Genomic DNA, 27,107 nt, shown 5'->3' on the forward strand with positions numbered 1-27,107 from the left:
CAACGATCTTTATTGAAGTCATATTCAGGGCTGAAGATGATCTCAATAAAGATCGAAACGTTGGCACGATAAAAAAATAATTTTTTTCTAAACGTACATCACACCAGACCGCATCTTATGATCTCCAAATAACTGTCTATAATTTTTGAGAGTGGCTGAATGGTTGGTGGTGTTGAGCTTGTATTGCGGTAATGGGTTCATAGGTTTGAATCCCAGTGCAGTTTAATTATAGATAAAAATATAATATATAAAAAATCGCTATAGAATATAGAAAAAAGGATGACAGAACTGCTGAGCAAAAGAATTTAGATAAGAATTTTTTTTTTAATTTTTGAGGAAAATAATATAAAATTTATTAATGTTGTTAGGAGGAGGGAGGAAAATCAGATGAATAAAAAATCGCTATAGAATATAGAAAAAAGGATGACAGAACTGCTGAGCAAAAGAATTTAGATAAGAATTTTTCTTTTTAATTTGTGAGGAAAATAATATAAAATTTATTTGTTGTTAGGAGGTGGTAAGAACAATCAGATGGATAAAAATTCGCTCCTAGATGATAATAAAAATATATGCATATACAATAAAATATCTATATATATAAACTACTACATCTACAAATAGAAAAAAGGATGACAGAACTGCTGAGCAAAAGAATTTAAACAAGAATTTTTTTAAAGAAAATAATATAAAATTTATTAATGTTGCTAGGAGGAGGTACAAACAATCAGATGGATAAAACATTGTTCCTAGCAGATAATAAAAATATGTATATATACATATAATAAAATATTTGTATATATAAACATCTACTACTACATCTACAAACAGACTGAATTGCTGAGAAAAAAATTTAAACAAAATTTTTTTTTTAATTTGTGAGGAAAATAATATAAAATTTATTAATGTTGTTAGGAGGACTAGGTTTGGAAGAGATTAGGCTGTGATTCCCAGGCGGATAAAAATAGCCAGGAGGCTGGAACACCTCATATAATTTCCATTCCAGGCTGAAAATAGGAAAAAAATGGATGAAATTCCATTAAAAAAAATAATAATATTGTAAAAAAATATATATTGAAATGTATCGTCTTCTATGCCCAGATGGCTAAAAATAATCTGGGAGTGGTTTGAAATAGCGGGACGCCAGGTTTCTAAAAATAGGGTGGGCGTCGTTGTCGTTGTGGCGAAGCCTGGCGGACCCCGGGCGAGACGCCGCTCGATCCTTGCATCCATTTCCATTCCCCATACCGTCGCTCTCGTCTGACGTTCGTCTCGCGTTGCGTCCATTCCACTTCGTCCACCGACGCATTTTCCATTCTCACGCCTTGTCTTTGACGTACTCGACTTTTCCCGTGATCGCTTTTCCATCTTCTGAACAGAAAAATAAATTCATAAGGTTAGTGGTTTTATTATTGCCCGTTCTTATTAATATAAAAAAATTAATTGAACATTAATTTTGATTAATTAATTAATTTTGTGTAATTCTCCACAGTGAATATTTGAATATTGTATAGAGTTAAAAATTAATATTGACATGCAGGAATTAAAAAAAAAAAAAAAAGGGTGTGGCTATATGGCATTTAAAATAAATAAATAGAAAACAGATACATTTTATAAATAAATTAGACATTTATTTACATACACGAATAATTTCTTATGAAAAAATGTAAAATCTGAAAAAATAATTTTTTTAATTTATTAAAAAAACGTAGCATTTTAAATTGGCTATATTCAATATTTATAATTATTATGAATAAAAATTAATATTTTCTCTTCGAAATTTTTTCTATATATAAAAAAAATTAATTCAAATACGCTGATTTATCTTCAATCTTGGCCCAAGACGCAGTACCACGCCTGGGTGTATCAGTAACGATGCAACAACTGATCCTCAAGCTGATTAAAATGAATTTTGGTATCGATGAAAAAGGCTAAAAAATTTTATTTAAAAAAAAAAAAAAAAAAAAAAAAAAACAATACGAAAAATAGATTCAACTCGTTTTTAAATTGCTCAGCTTGCTGACTTTTCAATAAAAGTTGGTACGATCGAAATGTCTAACATTAAAAAATATATATTTTTTATATATTTATTTTAATCTGAAACGTATTGACAATTTTCTAAATTAACGATGAACTTGCTGTCTGTCATTCAAGGTCAAAAAAAGGAAGTAGACCGATAATTTCAATTTATTGCGAAAGAATTATACATTTCCCAGTTTTTATTTTGGATTTATACAGCAACTAAAGTGTCAAAAATCTAAATTTTACATGCATTTCAGGCCCATCCCAATTCGCTGATATAAGGCAGAAATAATCATATTATATTGTTATATATATATTTATAATAATAATTCACTCGATATATTTGTTGTTTTGATTTTAAAAGGCTGGTTTTTAAGTTCTGCCACAATAGGAATTTTTTAGCTTATTCTTAGTTTCAGATCATTCAATTCTTATTTAGCTTGTTTCTTTATTTGCAAGATTTGTTCGTAATAAGTTAATATGTCACCTCACCCTACTGATTGTTCTCTTAATGCACAATGAAAAATGGCAAAAAGGAGGGAAAACTCAATAGGTGGGGTTGAGATAGGAAGTTGGTGTCCGAGTGGATCGAGGTTACGATAGCTCAAGTGGTAGAGCAGCGGCGTATCTAGCCGAAGATCGTGGGTTCGAATCCCGCTCGTGCCATTGACTTTTTTATCTCAACTAAAACCCTTAATTAATTGTAATGAAAAAATATTAAAACATTTTTTTACGACGTTTCTTTGAAGGCGATAAATTTAGAGCCGAAACAACGGTGGTCCATTCAGAGCTTAAAGCTTGGCGGCTTTTCAGTAATATACTACATGGAAAAATACCTTACGGGGTTGTCAGTATTGTTTGAAATGCGAAATTAGATTATGGGAAATATCCGGCCCGGAGGACCATATTTTTTCCACGGTTTTCGGTATTATGCTGAGTGAATATAAAATCGAAACATTTTTAGTTAAGGCGGAGTAAATTGGATCTCCATACAACAGAATACGGTTGAATGCATAATCCGGCCCGGAGGACCACATTTTTCCTCGAACGCGTTCAACTACCATGTGAAGTGTACTAAAAATATAAATTTTTAAGGTTTAAGTGTGACAAAATTAAATCTCCAATCGACAGGATAGAGATAGCTCGAAATGCACCTAAAATTTAGTTTTTGTACATTTTGTTACTTCGAACCCCGCAAATTTGTAGACAAAAGGACGGGTCCTTTTTGACCCCCCCCCATTCAAATTGTTGGTCTGCAAGAATAAGTACCTTCTGGGATTGTTGTCATCCCGTGAGAACCTAGAACGATTGCAGAAACCAATCATCCGGCCCGGAGGAGCACATATTATTTAATAAATATTAAGGGGAGCGTACATAAAATCTAAACGTTTATTAACTTTTAGTAAATTGGATCGCGAAATAATAGAATAACATTGATTGATATATAGGAGATATTTGAGTATTTTGAGCCCTTCAGCAATATATTTTTAAGTTTTAATTGTGTTAGATTTCTCATTTGTGAAATATTCTGCAAAAGCACTTTCAGTAGTCGTGATATTGTACAAAATGTGAAACTAGTTTATTGCGAATATCCGGCCCGGATGACCACACTTCAACGGTTTTGAGTATCTTGCTGAACTTATTTAAAAAGGAAACATTTATAGTTAAGGTGGAGAGTCAGAAACCAGATGGCACAAAAGGCTGCAGTTTAAAACAAAATACGCGCGAAAGATCCAAAAAAGAAGGAAAACACGCAGAGGGCCGACGATGACCCTCAGATGTTTGTCGGCCCATAAACTTTCCATTTTATTATTATTATTAATATGGAGTAAATTGAATCTCCACAATATAGAATATGATGGATTGATTAAGTATACGAATAAATTTCACATTTTAAACTCTTGACTACTCGTTAAGAGAAAATTTAAGATTTTGAGCTCTTCAAGCATTTTAAGTTTTAAACGGCACCTTTCTCATTTCAGATATATTCTGAAAAAGCTCCTTATGGGTTGTTCACACAGTTTAAAATGCGAAACTAGATTATTTCTCGAATCCGGTCCGGAAGACCTCATTTTCCCCTTATCTCATGGAGGAGAGTATTTAAAATCTAAACGTTTACAGTTTGCTTAGAATAAATTTAAATCTCGACCCAACAGTACGACCTTAAAATACACCGAAAATTTAGTTTTCGTGCACTGTCATTGCAACTATTATTTCTAATGTGGAGCACATTAATTTCCAAATGGATTTTCAAGAATTAAACTAGGCTCTCGGAACAAACACTTCCATCCCTTCCATTGGGTTTGTGTTCATAATGCACTATTTATCATGAGTATGTATTTCGGGAAATCCGCTTCGATAATTCCACAACGTCCAGCCGACCAACACGGATTTATTTCAGTCTTGTTATATCAGTCAATACAGTAGAAACAGGCAACTGTGTAGATGCAAATATTTCTTATTTTCCTGGGTCTATACTCTCTTTATTCCTTCTTGTAAAGTGTAAAAATTTTATTTCATTTGTACGTTAGATTGAAGTGCCAATCTGCTTGAAATTATTTCACAATTTTTAAAATTATTTGAATTTTCTAAGCCTTTTTTTTGTTCGACAGAAAATGGCAACTACGGATTTAAAGGTGGCTCCGTCGAGGAGCATTGAGGAGGAAGAAAGGAGGCCGATGGGTTTCAGCTACTGTAAGTATTTTCAAGATAATATAAAGATAAAATCGAGCTTGGACAATAGACTATATCCTCCAAACTATATTTATCTACTTTTGAAAAAAAAGTAAAATAGATAAAACAAGGATTAGAATATCGGCTGAAAACAATTAGCCGGAATATAGTCGATTTTTCCCCCTCCTAGATATACTTGGTGGCTTGTCAAGATAGAAGCCTAGCATAATTAAAGGCTTATCAGGTTGTAAACTTCTTAATCGTTTCAAGCCCTTTGAAACCGGAGAAACGCATCGCTGGATTTCCTCTAACTCTTGTGTACATTTTCAGGAACTTGAAACGATGTAAACATTTAATATTTACAAAACAAAATATTTCTTCAAAAAAGGCGTTTTAGAATTGGTGTACCTATGCGTGCTCACCTGCTATATCCTTTCTATAGATTCTAAGCCAAATTAAATTTCCTATCTCAGACTTTAAAAGATTCATAGAAAATTTAAAAACAATTTTGATTTAGTATGCGAGCAATTTTTTATGTTGTAAGTTATTTTGGAGAAATTGTGAATTTCGAAACTTTTAGCTCTCATTCAGAGTTTCAAGCTTAGCAGCTTTCTCATGTCAGAAACATTCTGCGTGAAAATTAGCATAAAGGGGTTCAACAATACTAAAAAGATCGTTTCGAGAATCCGGATTTCCTTGACGGTTTTGAATATTATGCGCAGTGTACTTCCGCAATTTCTGCAGAATATGATTTATATTTTGGGTATTTATATGTATCCCGGAGGAGCACATTTTTTCAATTTGAAGAATTATGGTTTAAATGGGTAAAATCTTTATACCCAAGATACTTCATAAAGTGGTATACAAAGCTTGTACAAAATAAAGCAAAATTTTGACAATATTTACTAGATTATGTCGTGATCCAGCCCGGAGGACCACATTTTTCTCAACGTCTCGTTATGGCGGAATAAATTGGATCGTACTCAACAAAATATGGTCGATTAATTCAGAATTTAAAAAATTCACATCTTTTTTAACCCTTTTGACTACCTGTTGTGAGTCATTTGTAAATTTTAAGCACCTCATTATAACTTTTAACCTGTCAGATTTCACATTCTCTGATATATTCCGCATGAAAAACATTCCCTGCGGTCGTGAATATTGTACAAAATGTGAAACTTGTTTTTGAGAATATCCGGCCCGGAGGACCACATTTACTTAAACGGTTTTAAGTATCATCCTGAGCTTATTGAAAATCGAAACATTCAGATATATTCTGGAAAAAAACACTTTCTCGTATTGACAATACAGTTTAAAATGTAAAACTAGATTATTTCGAGGACGACCACACTTTCCTCGACGGGTTTAACATGCGGAGTGTACTTAAAATCAAAATGCTTATGGTTTATCTTCATAAATTTTTAATATCCACACAACATTTTGATAAAATGGCTGAAAGCTTGTACAAAATAAACTAAAATTCTAACAGACCAAGTTGACTTTTATAGATTTATCAAAATTAATATGTATTTAACTTACCAATCCTGTCATAACGGATCTAAAAGCGCGTACTTTCCTCTCCTACCTTTTTTACTTGTATAAGGGCATTGCCCGCCTTTCTATTTAAAATAAGGGCCTAATTTTAATATTCGTCCAAACTTCTGACTGTTTTTTTTTTTTTAAGTTTCTTCTGCTTTCTATCTTCTGGAGGAAGCCTTTATAGCAAGGATAAGACATCGTCGACAATTAATACAACGGTTAATATTTAATAAGCATTGTTCTTATCTGTTTATATAATTAATATGACAAATTGCCAAAGGTAATAGGAAAAAATCGATCCTTTCTGTTGTCCACGGTTGTCATGGACGTCCAACTCCTTTTTGCGAGCTAATCGAGCTTCTGGGCTCCGTGTCACCCGGTTATTTAATTTAGTCTCTGAAACCAGACCGCCAAAATAGGAGCGTTCAGTGAGTATTTGAACAATTTTGAATGAACGTTAATGCCATCCTTTTCCATATATGTAAAATAATTCATGTTGACACAGTAGAGTCATCAGCAAATAGACCTTGAACAGTGGGGAAGTTATAAAATCTGGATATGCGGATCGCAATATTGCGCTTGTGATCAATTAATAAAGATATTCAGCTTTTCGGAATGAACGATATGCTTCTTTAAATTGGAATTCTTCTAGAAAATCCAATGTCTTTTAGGTATTAAACTGATCCAACTCTTTTGTGTCAAATTCTATCAGGTTGTTCCTTTCATGTACAAAAAATTACACCACAGTAGTAATAAGTACGAAAAAGAAAGACAATGAAAGAGAAAGAGAAAGAGAAAGGGAGGGCGAGGGAGAGATAAGAGAGGGAGAGAGAGAGAGACAGGCAGAGAAAACGCTTTATTTATCAGTCACACAAGATTTGGTCTCAAGGACCATTCTTACATGTAATGTGAAACACAATGATTACTAATTTTACTCTACTTCTAATTTATTAAATATTAAGAGAGAGAGAGAGAGAGAGAGAGAGAGAGAGAGANCAGGGACCATTCTTACATGTAATGTGAAACACAATGATTACTAATTTTACTCTACTTCTAATTTATTAAATATTAAGAGAGAGAGAGAGAGAGAGAGAAAGAGAGAGAGAGAGAGAGAGAGAGAGAGAGAGAGAGAGAGAGAGAGAGAGGGAGGGAGGAATAAGAGAGATGAGACAGAGTGAGAGATAGGAGAGATGAGAGAGAAAGAGAGAGAGAGAGAAAAAGAGGGTGAGAGAAAAAGAGGGAGAGAAGGAGGAGGGGTAGGAGAGATGAGAGAGATAGAGAGAGTGAGAAGATAGAGAGAGTGAGAGAGAGGTAGAGAGTGAGAAATAGGAGAGATGAGAGAGAAAGAGAGAGAGAGAGAGTGAGAGGTAGAGTGAGAAATAGGAGAGATGAGAGAGAGAGAGAGAGAGAGAGAGAGAGATGAAAGAGATGAGAGAGAGAGATAGGAGAACCAAAGAGAAAAAAGAAAGATAGAATGAAAGGAAATAAGGAGGGGTGAGATGAAAGAGAAAAAAAGAAAAATGAAGAAAGAGAGAGAGGAGGGAGAGAGAGAGAGAGAGAGAGAGAGAGAGAGAGAGAGAGAGAGAATACAGGGAGAAATAGGAGAGAGGGAGGGATAGGAGAGAGATGCAAGATAAACAAAGAGAAAAAAGTGAGAAAGAAAGAGTGAGAGGAGGGAGAGAGAGAGAAATGAGGAGGGCACATGGGTAAATTCTATAATTTCATGGGTTGGACAGCTTTTGCTAGATACAAAATCTATAATTTTCATGAGCTTAAGATCCAAGGGTAACAGTTGAGTTTAATCATTCATGGTCAAAAGCTCTTTTGATGTATGACTTATACTCTTATAATCTGTTTATAGTTTCAATGTTAGGAATAATTTATAAATAATTAAGTAGTAGAATACTAGATGAATAGCCTTTAAGACAGTGAGTAAGGGATAAAAGGTCTTTTTGTTGGTAAAATACTTTTCACCAAATAGCATTAAATACATACAAGGAAAAGAATAGGGTTTAGGTAGCCGATGTTCACCGGTGCGATCTTTAGATGTGCCCCTGGTCCAAGATGAGAACGTCAGGTCGACTGAATCTATAACGATGCAGGAAGAGAGGCTCTTCTCGCTTCCTGGGGCGGCGTCCGTCCCTTCTGGGAGCGAAGAACGCAGGAGCAGCTTCGTTCGTCTCATAGGAGGTGCGAACGGAGGACACGAGGACATGAACCAACAGCAGTTAAATCAAGGTCTTCATATTTTTAAGTTTGACAGACGTAGATTTTCTCTGGACAATTTTTTTTACAGTCCCGACCACAAAAATCAAATTAAGCAGTAAAAAAAAAAAATTACATTAAATTTTCTCGCACTTTTGATATAACAAAAAATTTTGAACCAAAACGCCATATAAAATCAATTTATTGCGTTTATAAATCAGTTATTGTAAACTAAAAAGATAACTTTGCTTTTTTGGAAACTCAATCAATTATCTTTGGAATTAGGTCAACATTCCATAAAATATTCACAACTTCCAGTCTTATTTCAGGCAATTTTTATCTTTTGATCTAATAATTAATTGACCTTGTGCATTATTTATTTCTCTTTACCGGGCCAGAAGTTCACTATTTGCCAGGGCACAATGGCTATAGTTTATTCTGATTGGTATGGTATCGGTTGTTCCTTTGTTTAAAAGAGAAAGTTCGTGCCTAGTAACCAGTTAATTAAATTTGTCAAATGTTTGTTGAATTAAGCTTTTTAGTCATTTAACAAGCTTTTGTTGAATTTACCAAGCTTCTGTTCCATTTAACAAGTTGTTTGTTGAATTTATCGAGTCGCTCATTTAATTTATCGAGCTTTATTGCACAATTTATTAAGCTATCGTTCGATTTATTAAACGTTTCTTAAAATTAAAAAGTTTTTGTACAATTTATAAAGATTTTTTTGTTAAATTGACAAAGGTTTGTTGAATTTATCAAGCTTTTCGTACAATTGATCATTCTTCTAATGAATTAATAGATCTGGTGAATCATTTAACAAGCTTTTTTCTATACATTTTTTAAGATTTTGATGAATTTATGACGATTTTTATACTAGAATAATTTATCAATTTATTTTTATAATTTATCAGCAGTTGAGTTTATAAAACGTATAGTGAATTTATCTAGTTTTTTTTGTTGTTGAATTGATAAACATTTGTTGAATTTTTCAAGCTTTTTGTACAATTTATGAAACTTTTTGATTGATTTATTAACTTTTTTAATATTGAATTTATCAAAACGTTTGTTCAATTTGTCAAGAATTTTTACAATTTACCAAGATTTTTTGAATAATTTATCAAACTTTTTTTGTTTAATTTATCAAACATTTGTTGAAATGATTATCAAGTCTTTCATATAATTTATCATCTTTTTGACGCTTTTTGTACAATTTATGAAGCTTTTTGATTGATTTATTAACTTTTTTAATATTGAATTTATCAAAACGTTTGTTCAATTTGTCAAGAATTTTTACAATTTACCAAGATTTTTTGAATAATTTATCAAACTTTTTTTGTTTAATTTATCAAACATTTGTTGAAATGATTATCAAGTCTTTCATATAATTTATCATCTTTTTGACGCTTTTTGTACAATTTATCAAGGTTTTTTTGAATAATTTATCAAACTTTTTTAAATTTATCATACATTTGATGAATTTATCAAGTTTTTTATACAATTTATCATGCTTTTAAAGAGTCAATAGATCTGTTGAACCTTTTAACAAGCTTTTTTGTACACTTTATCAAGCTTTCGTTGAATTAATCAAAATTCTGTTGTGCTTATCAAACTTTTACCAAGCTGTTTGAATGATTTCTCTAGCTTTTGATTAATTTTTGACGCTTTTTGTGCAATTTATCAAGTTTTTTTGAATAATTTATCAAACTTTTTTTGTTTAATTTATCATATATTTGCTTAATTTATCCTATATTTGTTTAATTTATCAAGCTTTTCGTTTAATTTATCAGGCTTTTTGATGAATTTACCAAGCTGTTTGAATGATTTATCTAGCTTTTGATTAATTTTTGACGCTTTTTGTACAATTTATCAAGGTTTTTTGAATAATTCATCAAAATTTTTTTGTTTAATTTATCATATATTTGTTTAATTTATCAAGCTTTTCGTTTAATTTTCGAGCTGTTTGAATAATTTATCTAACTTTTGATTAATTTTTGACGCTTTTTGCACAATTTATCAAGCTAGGCTTCACTAGATTTTCTTGTTGAAAATCCTTCTAAATGTTTTGTAACTTAATTTTAAACAGCTTACTTATTTAACAGCTCAAAAGCCCATTGAGCAAATATGAATTATGGAAATATTAATAGCCATTATCTTTTCAGTTTACCTGATAATCATTGTAACGTTGTTTCCATGTTGTAAACGAGTATGATTTGTGATTAATTTATTTGAAGAAAAAAAATAACAGCCTCCATTTCGATTCGACATGTGGTCGAGTGTATAAATGGCGATATTGATCTATACAGAGCAAGGGGCGACGGACCTTTAATCTACCTGAACAACCGAAGGGGGACAACAGGTGCCTAAAGGACTTGAAAAAGTAAAAACAAAAGTCGTACACCCCAGAAGTTGTGTTTTCAAAGAGATAATAACAAAATGATTCACAATTTTCAATCAATTACTTTAAACAATTGAATAAATAAATGGATATTAAAGAATTCAGTGTTAAAATAATTACAATATCCGATCGATTTTTTTCTATATTTAATAGGAAAAAAATGGAGCTGGAATTGTATTATTACAATTGGTGAATCTCATTTATTCTTAATTGTCTTCATAGAAATTACTTAGGGTTCTTTTTTTAATGAAAGCATAATTATTTAATTAACTGCCATCTTATTAACTTTGAAATTATTTAAAAAAATAACATGTTTCTCAGGATTAGGATTAGGTCAGAGTTAGGGTGAAGTAAAGAATGGCTAGGTTATGTAGGGTTAGGTCGGTGTAAGGGACGTGTTAGGTTAGGTAGGGTTAGGGTTCTTCTTTTTCCACCAGAACTAGTTGATAAAGAACTTTTTTTTCACACGGTCAAAGCACTAACACAAATGCCAGCACTGCACCCGTAGGACACATGCTGACACTCAGTGTGAGGGCCTAATGGGCAAGGAGGTCTCTCGAGACGTGGTGGGTTCTAGGGATGGGAATGTGTTGAGAGGGCTCGAGCAGAAGGGGTAAGATGGTTCGGGAAGTTGGTACAAGCAGACACGAAAGCACAGATAGAACAGAAGGGTACACTCGCCGTGTCCAAGCTTGAAAATTGGTGCCAGAGAACTAAGTTGCAACTGGCCCCAGAAAAACGGTACTCATGTTACTGAAGGGCAAACTCAATGTTAGGTCGCCACCTGTAATACGTATAGGCGACCAGACCATAAAAAGCCCTGCAGCCCTAACATATCTGGAGTAACATTCACATCGGGCCTAAGGTTTGGCGCGAATGCCCTGAATACAAAAGCTAAGGTGCCTATAAGAATTGCAGCTATCCGCTCCTTAAGTCTTACGTGGGGAGTATCGTACAAAACGAGATATTACACGGCATTGTGCGAGTCCGTCATACTGTACGCGGCACCAGCTTGGTCTAGTAAATTACGGGCGAATGACTGGGCGATCCTTGAACGTGCCCAGCGTGCAGCCCTACTTAGTCACTCAAGCATACAGGACAGTATCTACGACAGCTCTACAGGTTATTGCTGGCAGACCACCAATTGACTTAAAAGCGAAAGCCCTGTGCGCACAATGGGAGTTAAAGAATGGACACCCACCGTGTATCCCAATTATTAGTACTGAACAAGCTGATGAGTGGATGAAGAGGGAGGGCAGCTAAGTTGGGACCATTCATCCAAAGGACGTCACACTTATCAGCTACTCCCCAACATAAAAAATCGAATGAAAATGAAACATCTAGTCATTGATCGTTTTACGTCTCAACTTCTGACAGGTCATGGAAATTTTGCGGCCAAACTCCCTGCCTTCAGTCTTAAACCCATCTCGATGTGTGAGTGCGGTTTGGAAGAAAAGGCGGAACACGTCTTAATAAGTTATGAAGGCCACATTGTTCTCCGTAAATGAATTGAAATCAATGAGCAAACAGCGACTATGGAGGCCCTCAGAAAAGCAATTGCCAGCCGGGTAGGTTTCACTGCAACACATAAAATTTGGAATTGCATAATGAGACGAAAAGGCTGGCAGACAAATTAAATAAAGAACAATATTGAAAAGTCAGACAAGCCGATACCTCCTCCATCTGAACATCCCGAGCGAGCCGCCACCGCGAGGCCCATCCTGGACTCAGTTTAATAAAACTGAAACTAAGAGCTCGCCAGGTGGAGTGGAGATGCGACCGTCAAATATAAATAAGAAAGGTCCGTCTATAATCAAAAAAGCATAAATAGCAGTGCTAGACAACAAGCTGCAAAGAGCCAGACGTGGCTTAGATGCGGCAAAAATGAAACAAAGGCAGACGGTTCGAGAGGTTGGTGTGAAACTTTTTGAATCGGGAACGGATCAGTTCGTTGACAAAAGGAATGTTGAGGTAGTAGTGGATAATGGGATTAGTGACGTAGTAAGGCGCTTGGACGATTTGTCTGAAAACATTTGATTGGAAGCGCTGAATGTTGGATGGCTTGGCAGAGTCCCACAGTTCGACTCCGTTTGTACAAAGTGGATGCAGTAAAGTTTTGTATAAGGTTAGTTTAGTGTTGAAGAGTTGTCCAAGTCTTCTGTAAAGTTGTTGTCTTTTAAGTTTTGCTTGGGGATTCAACGTCTGTCTGCTGTCTAGATATAGCCCTAGGTATTTGACTTGAAGGGAAGTCGGTATCTCTTTGTGATGATGTACAGTCTATTAGTCTTCATTCAGACATGTCCTCTATTTTTTCCACGAGTCTTCGATAACCTCTAGGTGTTCTTGGATATTGGAAGTAGGTTGAAAGGATTCGCAGACAAGCTTGCGGTATCGTCCGCTTGATGATGTATTGGAGTGTGCAGGTTGATCAGCGTGTATGTGATATAAAGGATAGGGCCAAGAATGCTCCCTTGTGGGACGCCGGCTTGCTCTCGGTCCGATTCCGAGAACTCGTTGCCGCCACTTACTCCGAAGCAGCTGTTAGGTAAGATTTCAGGATAATAATATAAGATGATAAGGAGTGGGTAGGAAGTGTTTAAGTTGGTAAAGTATGCCGGAATGTCAGACCAAATAAAAAACCTGTGCTACATCTAGAAACGTACCCAAGCGATACATTTTTTTCACAAGTGCAGAGTTGGTGTTGACAACTCTGAAACCTTGTTGGATCGTAACCAAATCAAAGTGTAGTATCTGTTCCTATCAGCAGTTTGTAGGCGCAGAATCGCACAACAGAAAATAGCGTGTGAGCACTAGGGCTAACTTTAACTTTTTTTTAAAGAACACGTTTATCAATTTTCAATAAGGTCACTTTAACAAATAAATATTGTATTTGTTCCTTAATTAAGAAGATCGGATTATTTAGAGTTAAGAAGATATGTAGTTTATCTTATCTTGTTTTAAATTTGTGATGCCGTTTCCTTGTACTGAATTTATTTATATATTAAAAACAAACAACAGGAATTATTTTACTAAAAATCATAATTTCCAGTGGAATGCAAATAGCACACCAGCAGTAATATGGGATCGATTTTTATTTGAGAATTGACTGTAATTATTTTTAAAAGATCGCATTCAGTGCATCATAGAGTTTTTTGGGTCAAAGGTCCCCTTTATCGGGCGTATTTCCACCGGAAAATAGATAAATGTTCACTTTCGCGTGTTCATTTCGTTTAAAGCCGGTCACGTAATGCTTAATATAATTACAAAAAAAATACGAAAAGGGTGAATTTAAAATTTAAAATGGAGGACGGCGAATGTTGCCGCAAGGGGTGGTGCACCCGGAAGGGATGCGGGGATCGCATTGTCCGCATCAGTGAACTATAATTAGGTCAACCACCAGGACATCACCGCTTTTATCGATCTGGTCAAACTACCAAATAATTCGTTGTTTATGCAAAGGATGTGAATTTTTTATTGTCAGTATTTTCACCCCCTTGGAAAAACCTCGTGTCAATGATTTGGTGTTAAAATGACCAAAGCTGACTGGTTTTTTGATCTATGTTAAATTGGGATGTTCTTTTTTTATTTAGTTATTTTTTGTATGGCGAAATTGGTATAAAAAATCGATATATGTTCATTTCACAATTTAATGAAATTTAAACTGGCTTTTTTTTGGTTTGGTTATTTCATCCTGGTCTACCCTATACTCGTCGGTTTTGGTCTGTCATGTTATACACACAAAACAATGTAGGCGAACCAAAAACCTAAACAGGCCAAACACTTCACACCGCAGACCTCAACGAAACAAATTTTTCTATGATTATCATGCTTGTCAGAAATTCTAGTCTTTTTTTTGTACGATTTGTCTACAAAGCTACCACAGTACTGGCCAAAACAGGGAGAAAAAGCGGGCCAGGAAGAGCCAAACACAATCCTCACCCCTCTGAAAAAATTGTATAATTAAAAAAAGATTAGATTATCGATCTTGTTAATATGGGGAGAGGGTGATGAACAACAGGTTGACATCCAATGAAAAAGTTGTGGCCTGGCTTAATGTCCTAAATTCATAAACGATAAAAATAATTCTTTTAATTGGTTTCCCACTCTATCGATCTTTCTTACATTTCTCTTGTCTGAAACATTTAATTGAAAATTCATATTCAACATAAATTTTTAAAAACCACCCTCATTTTGATGTAGTACTGTGTGCAATAAATAAAAAATGAGACAAAATTATTGATTTATGTGTATTGAGAGTTTAATTGAGAGAATTAAATAATACATTTTTAGAAATTAGTCTTAGTTCTGATGATGGTGATGTAATCGTCGAAAGCAACAGCATTTGAACGGTTTGCTTTTGTCAAGCCATCCTTTCTTCTTTTTACCTGTTATAATATCGATCGATCCGACAAAAAGAACAGAATCGAATTCAAGATTATGCAATAATAAATATAGAAATAAATAATTCACGTAAAAAAGTCAAAGATAAAGAAACGATTGGGCATCTTCGAAGATAAAGCTATCGGATTAGTCATATTTCCTTCGCTTCTCGGAAAAACATGGAATCATGATTATATAGCCTAACCCGCCCCTAACCTTAAACCTCAAACAACCCTAAAAACAACTAAACTACTAACCCTAACCCTAAAATTGAACACTAACATTGAATCATGGATATGAAACCAACACGTCCGTAATCTTAGGCTAACCTAAGCCTAATTCTTACACTAACTCTATCTAATCTTAATACGTTCTCTAATGATCGCTCTAACGTGGAAAAATCAAAAGAATATGCTCAAAATAAAAAATCTGAATAAATGAGCAACAGACAGACATTGAAGTGTGAACCGGAACACTGCTCACTGTTCTATTATTAAGCTCTGCTCAGTTTGAAGCGCCCGTCCATCTTAAAGGACCGTAGAAGCCACGCGGCAATGGCTGAACAGATAAAGGATGGTTAGGTACTACGTAGGACTAGGAAATGGCAAATAAAGATTGGTGGTCATGGATTAAAACTCAACTGGGAAAGTCGGATGAATTGGAAGTGTCAGTCGCAACGATGACCTCACCTCAGATCTAAGATTCCTTCTTGCGGCAGTGGAAATGGTCCAAAACGGAGACTAGTAAAAAAGGAATACTTTCTTCCCAAATATAGCATCAATATTTTAAAAAAAGTGGAAAAGCTTAAAAAAACCACAGTGGAACCCCACTCATGGATGCTTCGGACATACCTTTGGCCTATTATCTGGCATGTCCTTGTTAGTTGAAGTCTCATACATGCCATGTTATTTATTCGCGTCTAATATTCGAAGGTGGTAGGGCAAGTTTAATACGACTCGTGATACTGAGAGGCGACAATTGGACTCGGCTCTGTTAGTTGAGTTCATTGAAGATGTGGATATAAATGAACTTAAAAAATAAAACTTTAGTCAGGGGAAAACCCTAACCTAACCCTCGAAGGATTTCCCTTAACATGAAACCGGTGACGTGAAAATGTTCAGGTAAAAAAATTGTGTATCCTGCCCAAAAAGAGCCGTACATAATTAATTGCTTTATTTTATTTCCTCAGTTGTTTCTCTAGTTTAGATTTTCTGAAAATGTCAAAGAAAATAAGCTCGTAAAATATAAACAATCCGTAATTATGGCGTAATTACGCTCCTAGCTGTTAACTGCTGACCCCTAGATTAACAAAATTTGAAAACGACGAGAACAGGCGGGCCATGGAGTAGTTGGATGAAACATGTTACTTAAATTACAAGATTAAATTTATTTTCCTACTTTTTAACGATTTTCTTTAAACGACTTTTTCTACAGAAATCGTTTGTTTGGTTTGAGTGTGTTTTATTTAATCTGGCCCGTCTTATCTGACAGTATATTTAAGGTGATTTTGATCTACAAAAGTTACGGTATAATTTTTAATTAGATCGTGTCCGAAGAGTCAATATTTTTTAATGGCCAATTAAGTATGCGTTTATAAACAGTTATCTTAAGGTCAAATCAATATTGTTTTAGATATTAAACTTGGGGGTTGACGAACTTGAAAGAATAGGGGGAATAGTCGTTTTAAAAATCGAGTTATTTTAAAATAATTGTTCGATTTGAAATATTGTTTTGGAAGCTTATCAGAAACAAATGATCATTGATAATCGGAAATCGATAGTTGATTATAATTTCGTCGTGTTTTCGTAAATGAACCGTAGAGATTTTAACGCGTTCGGCGTTAAACAAAGGACCGTGTAACACGCACCCTTTCAAAATTCGAATGGGGTTGGTATCATCGACGTGTTTCCCTTGACGTGCAGACCAAGATAACGGCAAACAATAAATCCAACTTTGACAAGACGTCACTCCAAAATTGTGGACGAGTGAAAACCATGCGATTTGCACTGTAGGGTCACTTTTTGTCCGTCTGTTTAAAATGGCCGACAAATGTTTCACGATACAAATGTATACTTGCTTACTTAAATTAAAATATAACTTACTATATTCCTTCAAAAATTATTTGATCATTTCAAGATTTCAAGTCAAAAGAGGATCGCAATTAAAAGTGAATTAATAAAATTATAACTGCTGTCAGCAGAATTTTTATTTTTAATGCACATGACAATACATTTTTATTTTTCCAACCCCATTTTAATTATTACATATTTTTTATAACCAGCAATTTAATTGCCTCTAATATTTATGGCTCATACGAGTTTTGGCCAATGCTGACTATCCTTGCCATAAGGTCATAGTTATTTTTTTTTAATTATACAAGCTTCAGAACCATAGGGATAGGGATAAAAGAAGTGGCCACAAGGCCTACTGCATCCCAACACGAATAGATCTATTGTGCTCCCCTGTTATTTATAACCCACTGGGCAGCTTCAGGTTATTAACCAGCTTCCCAGCGGCTCTGTAGGATCCTGCTTGTGGTTTTTCTCGTCTTAGTTGCAAGAACCTGCACCTACATAGACCTTCACAGAAACATAAAATGTGTTCTGCAGTCTCCTCCTCTTCCTGGCAGTAGCTGCAGTGTTTCTTCTGTCAGTATTCCTATCCAGTTCATGTGCTTTCTTTAGTGGCAGTGCCCTGTCAGGAGTCCAACCGGAATCCTGGTTCAGTTGCAGTTGCCTTCCAGCAATTCTTTCGTAAGTTTTGCAGATGGTCCTTCTATGAATATCTTCGCGTGCCTCATACCTGTGGTATTTTTCCACCAGGTTTTGGACTCATTAAGGATCCATTTTAAGATGTATCCTATTTTGTGGCTGGCTGCTAAGTGGCAATAGGGTTCTGGGCCCAGGGAGTCCATATTGGCTCCCTTGTTGGCCAACATGTCAACCTTTTCATTGCCTATATGCCCCGAATGTCCAGGGACCCATGCCAAGGTTAGTTCATTAGTGTCACTGACTTCCGTCTGGGCCTCCATGCAGTTCCAAACCAGAACCATGAACCAATACAAATAATACCAATAGTAATAAAAGATCTACCAAACTCGTACTTAAGATCATATAGGTTACATTTTAAAATTATGGCACAGTGTAGATTCGACTTCTTACAGAAAAAATGAATAAAAAAAAAACAAAAAAAAAACAACGAGCTACTACAAGGAATAGCAGACATCTCAAGACACACATATGAAATGAATTTTAAATATGAGGGATTATCATGGTTTCTGCAAGGGGTGATGAATCTATAGTTTGGTCATTTCTCGTCATTTTCATATACCTAACATGACTACTTCAATCTGTTAGATCCATTCTGCTTCTCAACGTCTTCAGTGCTGTTCTGGTCACCTAACTTATACAAGGAATAGCAGAGAGCTCAAGTCAAATTTTAAATATTTTGGGATTTCATGAAGGGCTCTGCAGGGCGATGAACTGTAGTATGATTGTTTTTTATCATTTTGGTCTGCCTATTCTCTTTCTGATTCTGCTAGACGGATTTCTGCTTCTTGCCATCTTCGGTACTGGGCCTAGTAAACCAACTTACAGCAGAAATATTTTGGGCTTTTATGAGGGGCTCTGCAGAGTGGTGAACTTGTAGTCCGGTTGTTTGAGATTCTTTGAGATGGACTTCTGCCTGCCATCTTCAGTGCTGTCTGGCTAACCAACTTACACAGGAAATAGCAGGCATCTCAAGGCAGATACACGGATTGATTTTGAATATTTTGGGCTTTCATGAGAGGCTCTGCAGAGTGGTGAACTTGTAGTTCGGTTGTTTGAGATTCTTTGAGATGGACTTCTGCCCGCCATCTTCAGTGCTGTGTCTAGCTAACCAACTTACACAGGAAATATTCACTGTATTTGAATTTAAATATAATATCAATAGTTTCTTATAATGAAATGAACGTTAATCTGAGAAACCTTCTGGTTAATTTTGAAGACTGATTCTTGCAGTTTTCAACATCAGTGTTTTTATATGTAATAAAGGCCAAATGATTTATTATTTAAACAAAAATATTGTTTCAGCATCAGAACCTGAACCAACTGGCTTAGTGGAGATCATTGCAACAGTAGGTGCAATTATTCTGATGGTCTTAACTTTCCCTATTTCCGTGTTTTTAATATTCAAGGTAATATTTAAACAATATATATATATTTTAATGTAAATAATTTTCTTATTGGTGAATTGAATTCCAGGTTGTCCAAGAATATGAGAGGGCGGTAATATTTAGGCTCGGGAGGTTGAGAAGTGGCGGCGCAAGAGGCCCTGGAATTTTCTTTGTACTGCCATGTATTGATGTTTATGCCAAAGTCGACCTGAGAACAGTTTCATTCGATGTCCCACCGCAAGAGGTATTATAATAATTATGTCTAAAAATTCACAATGACCTTCAATTATTTCTTTTGCCAAAACACCAATGTTCAGTGTTTAATTATTAAGTTTAAAAAAAAAAATTGTAGCAGAGGGTGCATTTTCCTTTTATGTAATTACCTTGGACTGATGAGAGTCCATCACAAAATCTTGATTTGTGTAGATACTGTCGCGAGACTCTGTCACAGTACACGTTGATGCTGTCGTCTTCTACCGTGTCAACAGTCCTACAATGGCAACAAACAATGTTGAAAATTACAGGTGAATTTAAATAAAAGACGGACAAAAGAACAACTGGAGAGCACATATGTGTAGCATAGTAGTTTCATTTCATTCCATTTCTTTTTCCATATAGATTTGAGCTTGTTGATGTGCTTTTTTGTTATTGGGCGAGAAAATTGAAAAGCGCCTTTTTCAATTATTTTTTTTTAATGTATTGTTTTATTTTAGAGGGATCTTCGATACCATAGTAAAATTCGCCTGTTGTAGGTAGTTTTCATTAAAGTTATAGTTGTACAATGTTAGCAGATTGGAATAAAACAAAACAAAAACAATGCTAACAAGAATTATTGCCAAATATTTCTTTCTAAATAAAAGTATACATAGTTGAAATTATTTCATAGTTGTATTTGTTGATTAAAGCTAACTTACAAAAAATGTCCAGTTTACGTAAATTGTAAAACAAATTCAACTTGATTGACATGATTTTGCCAAATTGCACAAACCAGCACAAAATTACAGTTCTATTAATAAAAGTTGAATTAATTTGGAACAAACACAGCTGTATTATTTAATATTTTAATTAAAGGATGTATATTTTGTTTGTCGGTGTACAAGTTGTTGATTATCAAAAGTAGGCTCGGTGAAGTCTGTCAGTGTTCAAAAGTACATGTACTTGGTCTAGTTATCTATCACAATTACTTCTTGGCACTGCTTGCACCTCAATGAAATGTTAGTTATCAAGTTATTATTTTATTATGTTATTTATATGACAATTATCCAAATGAAAAATAATTTCTTTTAGAGATTATTTAAATTTGGCAATATTTCTTTTAACATGAAGCATTGTTTTATAGAAACAATCAACCAGAAAAAAATTACCGCACCTCACCAGCTACAAATATAAACTTGAAATTTGACAATAGTTATCAATTAAATTTTTTTTAATAAAAGTTACTGCATGTTCAGTGTTGTTGTATTGTCAGGTTCTTACAAAGGATTCTTGCACTGTTTGTGTTGATGCCGTTGTTTACTATCGCATCGAAGATCCGCTGAGCGCTGTTGTACAAATTGCCAATTACAGGTAATTTTCCTTGAAAAACAAAATTACAAAAGCAAAAAAGTCAAAACAATTCTTTCCCAATGGTTGGCTTTGAGTTTTTAAATTTGCATGAGCTTTAATTTATTTTAGTTTTTTTCCCTTTACTATTTATTAAAGGATTTTTATCGCAATAATTATTTCTGTTTTCTACTGAATACAGCCATTCAACGCGTCTTTTGGCCGCGACCACCCTGAGGAATGTACTGGGCACAAGGAATCTTGCTGAAATCCTTTCAGAACGTGAAGTAATATCGCACACGATGCAGAATTCTTTGGATGTTGCTACAGAGCCATGGGGAGTGAAAGTGGAACGAGTTGAAATGTATGTTAACAAAAAACATTTAGCATTTTTCACAGTTGAGATGAAAATAAATTTTAAACAAAAGGCAAAATAAATACAACTATCAGGGATTTTTTTTTAGTTATTGAATCAAAAGTGCTCATAATTCATGATAAAGTAAAAATTTAGTGGCCGAGTAGTTAAGCATCTGGGTCATATTTACTACATGCTCGTGGTTTTTTAATTGAAAATAATATGAAAAATGTATTGTAAAGTGGTTTGGCCCTCGTATGTGATACCCTATTGCTAGTTGGACATTAAGGCCGTCTATTTGACAGGAATATTTTTTATAAAAATAAAAAAAAACTTATTGTGGCATGACCTGTCATATTCTGACCATGGAAAATTGTTTTAATAAAAAAAAGTGGCCATGAATTTTTTATGATGAATGCTGAACACGATCTCCTGAAAGCAAGAATTTATTAATATCTCAATCTTTTTTATCAACCCTATGTTATTTTATGTAATTAATATAAAAACGCGTTAAATATTTTAGCAAGGATGTTCGTCTCCCGGTACAAATGCAAAGGGCAATGGCTGCAGAAGCTGAAGCCACGAGAGAGGCCAGGGCTAAGGTGATCGCTGCTGAAGGTGAAATGAGGGCATCACGATCGTTGAAAGAAGCAGCTGATGTTATCGCAGAAAGCCCAGCTGCTCTCCAGGTAACAATTTTTACTTCTTTGAACTTTACATTTTTTTTTTTTCATCCGACAAATTTTCAGCTTCGTTACTTGCAAACTCTCAACACGATATCGGCCGAAAAAAATTCAACCATTATTTTCCCTCTGCCCATGGATCTCTTAGCGCCGTTCTTGCCCGGAGTGAACAAATAGAACGAAGAGCGTGCCCTCGATTTGCAGGGTAAAGAGGTTTTTAAGAAGTTTTTCCTCACATACGCTTCTATCATTGCTTCGGTTGCTGATATTTTTCGAGTTCACCATCCTCATGGCAGGGATTGCATATGTGGCCATGTTCACTAATTATTTATCAAAGTTTTATTATATTAAGTATATATTTTATATAAGTTATATTGTATATTAAGTTGATATTTTTAATTAAGATAAATTAAAAGAGAATTTTATTTATATTTAAATTTATAATATACTTATTTTTGAATTATGTTATTGTTAGATGACTTATAGGCCTAACAGATTATGATATTCTCTGTGCTTATTGTTTTATTAAATGTTTTTATTTAGTGTTCAATGTTTAAACACTCAAGAATTTTAGATTAAGATGTTGTATTATCCTAATTAGATTAAATGTATGATAAAAAAAATTTAAAGAAAAACGTTCATCGATGTTTTTTTTTATTTTGTTTTGAGTTGTGTAGATTATATTAGTGTTTAAGAGGAAAATGAATTTATCGAGTCTATTTAAACTTATCTTAATAAGGATACATACCACTTGGAAGAAATAACTTTAAGAAAAATTTGTCTCAACAGTTTCATCTTTTTAATATACGTAGTGTTTTTTCACATGGGATATTAAAAAAATATGTATATGTAGATTAAGAATTAGGTTTATTGTAATAATCTTGTTAAATGTGGAAACTTCTTGTTAAAAACGAAATTTAAAGTAAATCAATGCAAAATAACAATTTAACTTTGAAAGCATTGATGTACTGATCACTTGTTTGGTTTAATATCTATGCACTCTAGAGAAATAATAATTACAAAATTCATTGAAGAAGTAATGAAGGTTTAACATTGCATTTCAGTGTGGAATGCGACAAGTGACAAGCTGATTCTATAATCTTCTCAGGCAGTATTTAATTAAGCCGCACCTAATAATAAATTAACTCCTGTGAAATAACTTCTATTAGGGGAAAACATTTTTTCCATATTTTGTACACACACTATGTGTTATATTTAAGAAAAAGAGAAAAACAATAGAAAGTCAAGTTATAAAATATAATACTTTAATATAATAATACTGAAAAGAACTATAAACTATAAGGGACCATATAAACATTATACATTAAAATTTAAACTAACTTACGATTTTTTAGCAGCAGATTTATATAATTATTCTTCAATATTTTGCAATGTATTGAGATATTTAAACAATTTTCTCATTCTTTGTAAAGGTATTATTTTTTATTGTCAAGATCGATCAATAGTGGTCTCACATTTTCTCAATTTATCTACTGGTGCGTAATTGTTTTGTGTACAATATATTCTTATAAAAAAAACTGTTTTTTTTTTTCTTCTTACATTTTTACTCCAATGTTTTTCATCATTGCAAACATGGCCTTTATTAAATTCTTAAACAGCTTTTTTAGATCTCAGTATTTTTTTTTTCTTTGTGTTTATGCTGGCATATTAGCCATGAAGTTTTTTATTTTAATTTTACTGTCAAGCGGGGTCGTGGGCACAGTCTCCTGGCGAAAAACCCCGCCCTCGCCCACATCCCCCTGCTGGGGCAGGAGAGGAGGAAGACCCATACGGTTTTTCGCTTTCGTCTATTTGTTCAGTGTCCTCCTTGGAGGATGTGGATAAAAACCAATAACATCGAGTTAATTTTGGAAAAGTCCACGTCCTGAGGAAACTGGGGCTAACAAGCCCTGTCTCCCACCTGTCCACCCCAACGGGATCGGCCGACCAGGACCAGGCCCCCACCGCACGCCCGCACCCACTCACTCAGCTCAATCATCTTCTAAATTTTAATGGTTGAAGATAATCAAAAAGTAACATTTATCGACTTTAGAAATCTATAGGTTATGTTGAAAGCTGGATTGTTGCTTATTACAACAGATTCTAAGTTTATTGGTTTGGGAACATTTGGGACTTTGCACAGATTTTTTAGCAGTTTATCTCTTTCATTTTCGTATTCTGGGCATTCGAAAATTATGTGGGAAGGATTTGAAGGGCAGTTGCAAGTGGGACAGTTCGGAGACGATGCCAAACCGATTCTCTTTTTGTAGCTACCCCATAGGCCATGATTTGTCTTCAGTCTAAAAGTAGTCTCAGTATTTGCTTTGGCTTCACATGAGCTGGAGAGTCTCGGCAAAACATTTGTTGTTGTCTAGGTACCTGGACAAGGTTTGGAGGGTAGCGAAAAGATGAACGAGGTGGCTAAGGCCGGGACGTCCCAACGTCCAGACTCAACCATCACAATTCAGCCCTCTTCAATCAAAATTCAAATTCAATTAAAAAATATATAAAAAAAACATGGTTAAAAGAAAGTGGCAGCATTGATGGGCAGAGAGATCAAGAGGTCCTCAGAGGACCTGACTCAGAAGGGCCATCCTCACACAATTAAGAATAGGCCATGTGAGGTTGACACATGAACATTCATTTTTATTTCTGGGCCAAAGAACACGTATGTGTCTGGCATGGAGAAAAATGCTGCTTGTTATGTCCCACCTAATTGATTGTTGCTATTTCCTAGCAAGATGTACGCGAGAATGCCATCCAATATGAGAATTGAGTTTGAGCATGGTGTATTGGACCCCTTGAAAAATAATATGACTCTGTAGCCTTCAAAACTCAAAAAAATTCCTCTTTCTTTCAGGTTATTGGAAAAAAATATCTTGACGTCTTTGCAATGCAGTGACTATGGGATGTAATGCTGCCTTAATGCAATTTTTTACATTAGTATTTAGTGTTTTTTTTTGCTATTCAATTGTTATATTCATTCTACAAAAAATCCACAGCTGTTTTGATGTATAATATTCAGATATCTTCTCTAGGAAAACTGAAATTTGCTTCCATTTGAAAAACGTTTCTCGAATAATAATTTTACAAACAATTATATCTCTACGAATGACTTACAATTATTGCATTTTCTCAGAATCATATTAACAGCATTTTTAGACCTTTATAATAAAAAAAGAAATATTTTTATAACAATTCTGGAAGTTATCTACAGCACAAAGCCAAATATCAAAGCATACAGGATAAATATTTAGATAACAATTATAAGTATAAAATCAATTTTGTTTATTAAGATATTTAATTGTAAAAAAAATAAACAAAAGATTGTTGTTAAACAAAAGATTGCTGTATCATTTTAATTAAATTTGTAAAGAGTGGAAGGTTCGTAAGATGGTGGCAAAATCATTTTTTTCCTTTTAACAATGGTTCTAATAAATGAACCGGGAAAACTACATTCTATGCAATTGAGGACTGCAGAGGACAAAGTGGAAAAGAAAAAAATACTAGGACGTATGTTATTTTGTTTAATGTAATATACTTGAAGAGCCATTGGGTCATTCTCAAGTTCTTGCGAATGCTCTATCAGTTTTTGTGCTGCAAGTATTTCACCTTCTGCAACGATGAATTTGGCTTTTGCTTCTCTCAGCGTCAGTTGTTTTGTCCAAAAATTCTTTCATTGCCTATGCTATTGATTCCCAATGTGATTATCTGATGATTTCTGCCCAAGGACAGTACGTAAAGTCGATGCAGCTAACTGATGCGTGGCCTCAGTGTTCAAAATTGTTTAAACATTTTTTATAATTATATTATAATGACTTTAACCTATGATAACTGCAATTGAAAACAAGAAGTGTGGCTGGAAGAGGATGTTCATTATGGTAAATAACAACAGCACCAACTGATACACAAAACGAATCTCTAGTTATGGCCTAAAGTGAATTTGATGATGTGATCATAGAACATAAATTAAATGATGAACTGTACCTCCTGTCCAAGTATATTCATTGATACAGTACGTAGATCAACTATTTCTACACTATCTATGCAAGGCGTGACAAAAAAATAATCCACATCCTATTGCACTTCCTTCTTTCATCTTCCCTAATCTGAATATTATCGCTCTCTCACACTGCTACTACCTTTAAGTAATTTAAAATTATTCTTTTACCGAAAAAAGAAAATATATCTACCTGAAATACACATAAGATTGCCAAAGGAAATGTTAAAATGACAAAGATGAAGACAACACAAGCTTAGGATTTGGACTCTTTATTTGATTCTAAACTATTACCATTGCTAATTCAAATAGAATGAATTCACAACAATAGTGAAATTACCATGAAATATCAGTCGTGTAAATCTACACTGTGATACATATTTTTGTTTTCAACGATGAAGCATTAAAACAACAATACAAGCAGTAGTAAGAATGAAGAACAGTTGGACATGACAAATGAACTTCACTGAAAAAAACAGTTTAATCTTTTACCTGTAAATTCGAAATAACTGAAAATTAAACTCAATTGGAACTATTATTGTTTTTTTTTTGTTTTTTTTTTTCAGTATGATTATTTATCCAGGGTGAATATGTGTAATTCTTTAATTGGTCTATTACCTAGAAAATTTGTAGAAATGCACTCTTTTTATTGGTCCATTTATATTTTAGTGGTCACTTGACCAAGTTACTTCTTTCAATTAATTATACTTTCTATGTAAGGTCTTGGTTGAGATAAAAGTCAGTGTCACGAACGGGATTCGAACCCACGATCTTCGGCTAGATACACCGCTGCTCTACCTTGAGCTATTGTGACTTCGATCCTCTCGGACACCAACTCTATCTCAACCAACAACCGTTCGAATTTTCCCTCTTTTTGCCATTTTCAAATGTCGTATAATCAAGATTGGATTCTCAGCAACTATTGAAATGGCCACAGGGAGCTGTTTAGTGAAGTGATACTTCATTTACTTATTAAATATCCGTTTACGTTTTAGAGATCAATTGACCAAGTTACTTCTTTCAATTAATTAATCTGTATGTAAGGTATTGGTCGAGATAAAAAAGTCAGTGACACGAGCGGGATTCGAACCCTTGACCTTCAGCTAAATCTGCCGCTACTCTACCACTTGAACTATTGTGACTTCAATTCTCTTGCACCT

At 34.2% G+C, this 27,107-nt stretch overlaps 1 protein-coding gene across 7 annotated transcripts; it reads left to right on the forward strand.

The window, feature by feature from the left end:
* Nucleotides 1-1,208: 1,208 nt before the first annotated feature.
* Nucleotides 1,209-23,485, forward strand: LOC106672127 (band 7 protein AGAP004871-like). 7 transcript variants are annotated; one of them, XM_014403302.2, is made up of 8 exons: nucleotides 1,209-1,393; nucleotides 4,632-4,713; nucleotides 19,285-19,388; nucleotides 19,456-19,611; nucleotides 19,794-19,891; nucleotides 21,112-21,273; nucleotides 21,788-21,953; nucleotides 22,014-23,180. In XM_014403302.2, exons 2-8 carry the CDS (start codon nucleotides 4,635-4,637, stop codon nucleotides 22,122-22,124), a joined length of 876 nt encoding a protein of 291 aa, XP_014258788.1. In that variant the 5' UTR covers nucleotides 1,209-1,393; nucleotides 4,632-4,634; the 3' UTR covers nucleotides 22,125-23,180. The 7 variants fall into 7 exon arrangements, with proteins under 7 accessions (XP_014258788.1, XP_014258785.1, XP_014258787.1 ...); XM_014403299.2 differs by lacking the exon at nucleotides 19,794-19,891 and adding an exon at nucleotides 20,836-20,933 and having other exon boundaries at nucleotides 1,215-1,393; XM_014403301.2 differs by lacking the exons at nucleotides 1,209-1,393; nucleotides 19,794-19,891 and adding exons at nucleotides 4,414-4,521; nucleotides 20,836-20,933.
* The last annotated feature ends 3,622 nt before the right edge of the window (nucleotides 23,486-27,107 follow it).

The sequence above is a fragment of the Cimex lectularius genome, unplaced genomic scaffold (genome assembly GCF_000648675.2).
Source record: "Cimex lectularius strain Harlan isolate CLEC.00 unplaced genomic scaffold, Clec_2.1 scaffold93, whole genome shotgun sequence".
Taxonomy (NCBI): domain Eukaryota; kingdom Metazoa; phylum Arthropoda; class Insecta; order Hemiptera; family Cimicidae; genus Cimex; species Cimex lectularius.